Raw genomic sequence first — 8,923 nt, 5'->3', positions numbered from 1 at the left:
AATTCAACAGAAACGGCTGCCATTGACGTTTGGAAGTTTTTTACCACAAGAATTTCAACCAGTTATGGAGGAAATTGAGTGTGAAGGGGAACAAACCATAAAATCTAACTTTTCGGCAATGGAGAAAATGGAGGAATCGTTAGTTCATCGACGATTGCAATTTTCAGCAACAGGAAGCAATGGCACCTTTAGAGAAAATTTGAAATAAGGATGAAGTATATACCATGCAGAAGAATCGAAGCTCACAAATGGGTAAGGCTTTGAACTATGTCCCTCCTACTATACGAGAAGGTACATTTATTGTGCAAATTGAGGCAGAAGACACAAGGGAACAGGAAATTTACTGGAGTACAGCTCTGATTGCTTATGTTTTGGGTGATAACCCTTATAAGAAATCAATGGACAATTATGTGACTAATGTTTGGAATTTCGTAGAAAAGCCCCAAATCCTTTATCATGATGAAGGATATTATATTTTTAGATTCCAAAACATTGAGGAGAGGGATCTGGTTTTACAAGCTGGGACGTATACTTACCACAATAAGCCACTCATCCTGCAGCATTGGAGCATGGATTTTAAGTTCGACCCAAGGTGTGTGAGTGTTATTCCTCTATGATTCAAATTTCATGGGCTTCCACTGGGTTTTTGGTCCATAGAAGCTTTGAGCAAATTGGCAAGTGTTGTTGGGAAACCTCTCTACACGGACAGAATTACTGTTGAAATGGAGAAGGTATCATACGCAAGAGTACTTGTTGAAGCTGATGTTTCACATCCTCTACCTGATAGTTTTGAAATGCAAACTCCAAAAGGGGTTATCAACCAGCAGATTGAATATGATTGGAAGCCTAATTTTTGTTTCGGATGCATCAGATTTGGACATAATTCAAATCAATGTTGGTTGAAGGAAAATCAGGAAATGGTAGAGAAGTTCAAAGAACAGCCAAAGAGAAGAAGGAATAAAGAAAAGCAAAATAAAACTAATCTGAAATGGCTACCAAAGGAGCATAAGGGGAATGAAGCTGGTCCATCAGGGGTGCAAACAGAAATGGAGAAACAACCTATGGTTGAGACAGAAGGTTGTAATCAAGTGGCAAATGACAAGCATGATGAACCAGATCAGAAGAGTCAGGATGATAGAGCAAACGTCAAAGGGAAGGATATTCAACAAGTTCCAGATGCATTGATCAACTCTAGCAATAGATTTGAAATATTGCAGATGAATGACACAGACATAATACAAGGAGCTTCACCCAAAAATGAACCTTTGTAATTGGAATGTAAGGGGGCTGAATAATCCCTACAAACAGAAGGAGTTGAGGCTCTTTCTGAGGAAGTATAAGGTGGATTTTATTGGGTGTTTGGAAACAACAGTTAAAGAGAAGAAGGCTACTAGAATCTTGAAGCAAGCTGCCAGGGATTGGAGGGCTTGTTGCAACTATAATGCACATCCAAATGGTAGAATTTGGTTACTATGGAAGAGTAATATAAATGTCCAGGTGTTAGTGGTTGAAGATCAGTTCATACATTGTGAAATTCAAGAGATAAGCTCCAATTTCAAGGCTATGGTAACTGTAGTTTATGCAAGCAATGACATTAATCAAAGGAATCAACTGTGGAGGAAGCTCATTCAGATAGGGGCTAATATTCAAGACAGTTGGTTACTAAGTGGGGATTTCAACAATGTTCTTCACACTGATGACAGGATAGGAGCACCAATTACACAAGCAGAAACCCAAGGCTTTCAGGATATGATAAATACATTACAGCTTTCTCAGGTGAAGAGTTCGGGTTGGTACTATACTTGGTGCAACAAGCAACAACCTGATAAAAGAGTGTATAGTAGGATTGATTGGGCTTTGGGCAACTTTGACTGGCTACAACAGTATAACCACATAGCCTTGCTCCCTCTGCTATTGTAGATTTAGGTATGGCCACAACTTGATTGCTTTAACTGTTCATTTTCAACAAACCTCCAAGTACAAAAGCCATTATAATACCAAGTAAAAGTCCAAAACTAGCTTCTTGAAGTTTAGGAACCATATGCCATTTGTACCAGAATGCCATTAGAACCATATCAAACTTAAGTGCAATCATTTCTATCTTGCTTACACTACTAGAAATTCGGGTTTTAGCGACCACGAAAAGCGACCGAAGTTGGTCGCTTATTGGCCAAAAAGCGACCAAACAGGCGTGGTCGATATTAAGCTGGTCCCTTTACCTTGGGGACCAAAGTTGGTCGCCAATTAGCGACCAACTTTGGTCTCTCAGGTAAAAGGACCACATTTTCCGGGTAAAGAAAATAGCGACCAACTTTGGTCGCTACAATATTTTAATATTATTGTTTTGGCGACCAAAGTTGGTCTCTTACTGTAAAATTACATTTTTTTTATTTATTATTAATCATAAAATAGCGACCAACTTTGGTCTGTAAAAAAAATATTATATTTTAAAATCTGGAAAATAGCGACCAAAGTTGGTCGCTTTACTATAAATATTTTAATTTTTTTAAAATAATCGACCAAGTTGGTCGCTAACTTCAAGTAATTTAATTTTTTTTTTTAGAATAAGCGACCAACTTTGGTCGCTATATTTCCAGAAATTGTTATTTTTTTAATAGTATAGCGATCAAAATTGGTCGCTTTTTGTGAAATCTGGGTTATATAGCGACCAACCTTGGTCGCTATTTTCCAGAAAATTATTTTTTTTAATAGAAAAGCGACCAAATGGCGACCAACTCTGGTCGCTTTTCTTGGTATATTGCTGGCAGGAACTGCCTGTTTTGGCAGCTACACCACCTGTCGGCTTACCAAAATTCCTAAATAGGCATTTTATGCCAACAACAACAACAACAAGCAACAACAACAACTAAAAAGCAACAACAACAACAACAACAACATAGTAACAATATTATAACCAACAAAGTATAAAGTTCAATAGAACTTTATACTTTAAGCTAACCAAACTAATAAGTTAACTGTTATTACAGAACTATTCGAAAACAGATTGTATTTGTCTAGTAGAAAGTGTATAAAATTCAAAGATTGTTCTGTACATCATTATCATCACCGTCTGATGAACTTTCTTCACCATGACGGTATCCAGAATGGGCTATTTGTAGAGGATGGGAAGAACGATCACGGGGAGGACGGGAGGAACGAGCACGGGAAAGGCGAGCCTCTGACGATGACTCACGAGACCGGGGAATCGGAAAACTGCCAGAAGCTAGGAGAGATTTGATCTGCTCTTGCATGCCCTTGCACTGAGCTTGCATGCCAGAGTACTGCATATCTCTAAGCCTTTCTCTCTCCTTGGCGGCTTCTAGCTCGGATGTGAGCTTTGCCACAGTCTCCCGCATAGAGGAGAGGCTCTCCCCATCAAGTTGCTCGGCTTGGGGGGAAGTCCCTATTCCTTGCATTCCACACTTATAGCGATGGAATTTCTTATTAGGAAGCCCGTATACCTTCCCCCATTTTGGACCGCCAGCAGCCTGCGTCCACATTCTCTCAGCATCCTCGTCCGATAGTTGGATTGGCGCGCCGGACTCATTAGGTGGCTGACTGCGTATGAATTGCTCCACTTCAGCTGTGAAGCGACCCTATAAGAAAAATAATATGTGAATTACTATTTCAAAATTTATATAAAAGTAAATCAAATTTTTTAATGAAAAGTGAAAACTTACATGTACAGTCGAGGCTCGGCCCTCGACCCACCTTTCTTGGTCCGTCTCTTTCTTCTTCTTCACAATATGAGTCTCCTTGAAGAGCTCATCTTGGTTCATCGGATGCCCCAACTTTTTTTCCTGAAAACTCATAAATTTTAGTTAATAAACAGAATACATATACTTTGAAAATTAAAATAAATTAAGCAATTACGTACCATTCTTCGTTTTATCGTCCCTAGGCTGATCGCACCTCCAGTGTGCAAGGATCCTCCCTTCTCAGATGCCCGGGCTTTCTTTCCTTTTTCGCTCTTCTGTAAGAACTCTGCGGTAAGCCATTGCCTTTGCAAATCATCCCATAAATTCTGAAGCAACCAGCCAGGCTTCTGGTTCAACCGCCTAGCTTTGGAGAAACAATGGGACAACCGCTTTCGAGCTTTTAGATGGAAATTTGCAGCCACTTCCGCGCTATAGCGGTGTTCCCATACACACTTGCTCTGTATTTCAAAAGTCAAGTATTATATGGAAATATCATATTTAGATGGAAATATCATAAAAGCTATATTCGATATATTATACTTAGCTTTTATTAGCTAATAATTATTCAAAAGTTAAGTGCATTAACTGCTGATAATATAGTATATTAGTGCATTAGGTAATATATATATATATATATATATATATATATACTATGCAATAAGTATTAGTGCATTAGCTAATAAAAGCTAAGTATTAATGCGCTTAAATTTTCATTAATTATGTATTAACGCACTAAGCTTTTATCGAATATATATAAAAGCTATATTCGTTATATATAAGCTAAATTCGATATAATATTAGCTAAATTCGATATATATAAGCTAAGTTATATTCTATAATACATATTTAGATGGAAATATCATAAATATAAATAATTATACTGCTTAAAAGAACATTTATACCTTAAATTGATTGAAGACTGCCTCCTTCAGCGAGAATGGGAATTCACTCCAAGTCGCATAAGGACCATCATAAAGCTTTCTGGTGGCTTTGGTGATGATCCTTGTAGTAATATTACTAGGGATGAACCTGCAATTTAATAAAAAAAATACATTAATATCTTAGTAAAACTGTACAAAACAATAAAAGTAAAAATAAGAAATAACCCTTACCCGTTACCCTCAGGGACTATGATGATCCTGCCATATTCATCATAATGCACCTCCTCGTCATCATCAGCATCATCGTCCGAAGCATGTATATCGGAGGCATGTGTGGAAGGTGTAGGGGGGTCAGAGCTAGTATCTCGCAGGCGAAGGCCTGCAATAGATGGAGTCCCAGATGAAGATGGCTGCGAGCCCTGGGAGTGCGACATAGCTGTATGGGCCGCAAGTGGACGTGACATTGATAGCTGTGACCCGAGTGGCTGTGACATGGATGGCTGTGATCTATGTGGATGTGACATGGATCGATGCGATCCATGAGATGCTGATGGATGCGATCCACGTGGTAGTGAGACAGGTGGACTGTATGTAGGACGTACAGTCCTATGGCCCTGTGAAGAAAGACCTGGTGTCTGCACGAAGGTGTAGGGCTGGTGATGCGGTGGCAGATCAGAATAGCCCTGGGGTGGAGGCCCAGACATAGGCATAGGCACAGGCATCTGTGAAGAGGCAGGAAGGGATTGAGTAGTATCTTCTACCCTCCTCTTTGGTTTCCTAGCCTTTTCTCGACCCCGAGAACTAGTAGGATCACTGTTACCTCGACCCTTGCCTGTCATCTGCATAATATAATACATAGTTAGATTGAAACATATAAAGAAACTAGCTATAAACGAGAGTTATTAAAGAAACCAACTTCTTAAAGCTCATCGACGTATAGTTCCTCGTCCGAGAATTCTTCTTCCTCACTAGTTTGAGCTTCATCAGTTGATTCTTCTTCCTCGTTTTCTATAATTCTTACTTCATTTATATCAACTTCTTCCAATATGTGTTCAGGATGTTCCAAATCATTTTCTAAAACTTCGTCCACTATTTGGTGAACACTGGAGATATTGTTTTGATATGCAACATCGAACACATTCTCGACTTCTACCCTACCCACAGGCTTAGTTTTTATTACAACCCACCGATCAGACTTATTCTGCCGCAATGGATAAGGAGCATAATACACTTGCCTAACATCATGTGCAATTATGAAAGGATCATTGCGATCATACTCCCTCGTATGATTAACCTCAATTATGTTGTATTGATTGTGTACTCTTGTACCTCTTGTTGGATGTGGGTCAAACCACATGCATCTAAAGAGTATCAATTTCTTAAATGGCCAACCTGTATATTCTAGTTCTATTATTTCTTTGAGCACACCATAATAATCAATATCTCCATCTTGGTTGCCATCACCACCTTGAACCCACACCCCACTATTGTTGCTATTTTTATTTTTAGAGCAATCCTCTGTATGAAACTTATAACCATTCACAACGTACTTAGACATTGTTGTGACCTCAACCCCAGGTCCCCAAGATACATCTTTTAAAAATTGATTTACACCATTATTTGGATCATTTACCTACATATCGTTAAAAAAATTCATAAGTTAGCATAACTTCCAAACATTGTTTACCTACATAGTGTTAGAATATTTTAAGGAGAAACTTACAAATTGTTTGAACCACGTATCAAATCTCGTATATACAGCATCATGGACAAATTGACCCACAAAGTGACTGTGACACATCAAATATTTTTAGTAGTTGCATTGAGATGTAATCACAGTAATTTTTATATTTGATAACTACTAAATCAATACTTACTTGAGATATGGTACAACTTTGGGATAATTTAGCAACACGTGAAGTGTAGCTGACTTGAACTCCATATCACTCAAACTTCTCTTTCTACCATCCTTAGAACATCGGCCTGGTTGATTGAATATGGACATAGGCGGATATAATGGATCATTCCTAAGGTCGACCGTGTGCCTGTTGGGCCTATTCCTAGCACATGGCACATTACTCTCAAAATAATAAGAACAAAAATGAGCAGTTTCCTTCGCAAGATAAGCTTCGCATATAGATCCTTCAATCATATTCCTCTGCTTAACAAATTGTTTGCATTTGCCAATTGTCCTACATAATTTCAGGTTAGCCAAGAACATTTGTTTAAATTAAAACAGAAAATTACATCAAACTTAAAATATTACCTCTCAAAGGGATACATCCATCTGCATTGAACAGGCCCTCCAAGTCGTGCCTCGTGTACAAGGTGGATTGGAAGGTGTTCCATCACATCAAAAAACCCACATGAAAATATCTTTTCCATCTTAGTAGAAGTTATACGAATGTTCTGATCCATCCGGAGTAGGTTTTCTTCCCTTAATGTGGAAGAACACAAGTCTTTGAAAAACAAACTAATCTCTGTGATGGGTTTCCAGATTCGTTCAGGCAAACCACAAAATGCAATAGGCACTAAGGTCTCCATGAAAACATGACAGTCATCCACCCAGACAACATTCCATACGTAGGAAAATCGTTAATTGTCCACATTAAATTAGCACGCAAAATAAAATTCTGCTTGGTTGATATGTCATATGTTTCAACACCATCGTACCACAATTGTTTTAGCTCATCAATCAAAGGTTGCAAATATAAATCAATCAAACTGTTCGGATTACGTGGACCGGGGATAATACAATTTAAGAATATATATGGACTAGTCATGCACAACTCGGGTGGTAGATTATAAGGTGTAAGAAAGACAGGCCAACATGAATATGGTGTGGCAGATACAGAAAAAGGCATGAAGCCATCCGCACACAGACCTAATCGAACATTTCTTGGTTCACTAGCAAAATCTGGATATGTCCTATCAAAGTGCTTCCAAGCTTCTCCATCTGAAGGATGACACATAACACCAGGTGGTCTTCTATTTTCAAAGTGCCATCTCATATGAGGAGCAGAACTCATCGACGCATATAACCTCTTTAACCTAGGTATAAGAGGTAAATAATGCATCGAATTGATAGCGACCATATTCCCACTGGAAAGCCTCTTGAAATGAGGCTTTTCGCAAAATTTACAACTGTCCAAACCTGCATCATCTTTATAATATAGCATGCAACCATCTTCACAACAATCAATTCTCATTGACGAAAGTCCTAACTTTGAAACTAATCTCTTTGCCTTGTAGAAATCACCAGGTAATTCGGTATTAGGGCCAACTAGTTTACGCATAAGGTCAATGAAGGAGTCCATGGCTCCTTGAGAAATATTCCACTCAGATTTCTTACTTAGTAATCTAACTGCAACAGACAACTCAGAGTGCGAACTTCCGTTACGTAATGGACGACTAACTTCCTCTAAAGCTTCATAAAAACGTTTTGCGTCATCATTAGGAGTTTGTTCAATATTTTCATTGGGCTCACCCCCTAAGTGCATCCCAAAAGCATCCGCAACCATATCATGAATTCTAAAATCACGATTTGTATTCTCCACCGACCTACTACTTTCACCCACAACCATGTTATGAAATATCCCATGGCTACCATCGATCTCTCCGTGATTAGTCCACACAAAGTAATTTTCTATAAACCCCCTTCTATAAAGATGATGCTTAACTTCCGCCGGTTGTCCAAACTTCATACAGTCGCACCTAACACAAGGGCACCTAATTACTCCTTCATTTATGTATGGCGGAAGTGACATTGCATGTCTAATAAATTCATCAACCCCTTCTACAAAATCCTCCCGCAATCCCCGTCGATTAGGATAATTTCTATTGTACATCCAAGTACGATGTTCCATCTATATAAATAAAGCAAGAACAAATTAATTTAGTTAATTCAAGTATTTATAATGTATTCTTATTTAGGACAATGTATTTACAAGTACTCTTATTTAGGTATTGCTAATGTATGAATTGTTTCTTTTCACAATTTAACTCAATATAAATTAATACAAGAACTAAAAGATCATAATTTCTACCTTAATTTCATAAATCTAATGTAGTTCAAACCAAAAACCCTAATACTAAATAGACAAAAATTCTGAAAATTACATAAAATTATATAGCAAAAATTAAAAATTAAAAAGCTAAGAAGGTAGATTACTAACCTTGGTAGATTAAAGGAGGATTAAAAAGCAGTGGTGGAAAGGGGTGGGGGACAGCGGCTCCGGCGATAGTGGTAGCGGCGGCTCCGGCGACAATGGTAGCGGCAGTAGCGACTCCGGCGATAGTGGTAGCGGCGGTAGCGGCTCCGGCGACAGTGGCAAGGGGTGGGGG

At 38.5% G+C, this 8,923-nt stretch overlaps 1 protein-coding gene across 1 annotated transcript; it reads left to right on the top strand.

Annotated features, from left to right (window-relative positions):
* Positions 1 to 248: 248 nt before the first annotated feature.
* Positions 249 to 1,920, top strand: LOC109215406. The gene is made up of 3 exons (XM_019379471.1): positions 249 to 592; positions 710 to 1,169; positions 1,309 to 1,920. The coding sequence occupies exons 1-3, from the start codon at positions 249 to 251 to the stop codon at positions 1,918 to 1,920; spliced, it is 1,416 nt and encodes a 471-aa protein (XP_019235016.1).
* Positions 1,921 to 8,923: the final 7,003 nt, after the last annotated feature.

The sequence above is a fragment of the Nicotiana attenuata genome, unplaced genomic scaffold (genome assembly GCF_001879085.1).
Source record: "Nicotiana attenuata strain UT unplaced genomic scaffold, NIATTr2, whole genome shotgun sequence".
Taxonomy (NCBI): domain Eukaryota; kingdom Viridiplantae; phylum Streptophyta; class Magnoliopsida; order Solanales; family Solanaceae; genus Nicotiana; species Nicotiana attenuata.
The sequence above is the reverse complement of the archived record's forward strand: the minus strand, read 5'-3'. Positions and strand labels throughout refer to the sequence as shown.

Excerpts from the sequence above, each read along its gene's own strand:
- LOC109215406 (XM_019379471.1), top strand. The coding sequence starts at position 249 with ATGGGTAAGGCTTTGAACTATGTCCCTCCTACTATACGAGAAGGTACA. Across the intron at positions 593-709 it reads GATTTTAAGTTCGACCCAAG|AATTACTGTTGAAATGGAGA; the intron begins GTGTGTGAGTGT and ends CTACACGGACAG. Across the intron at positions 1,170-1,308 it reads AAGGGAAGGATATTCAACAA|AAGGAGTTGAGGCTCTTTCT; the intron begins GTTCCAGATGCA and ends CCCTACAAACAG.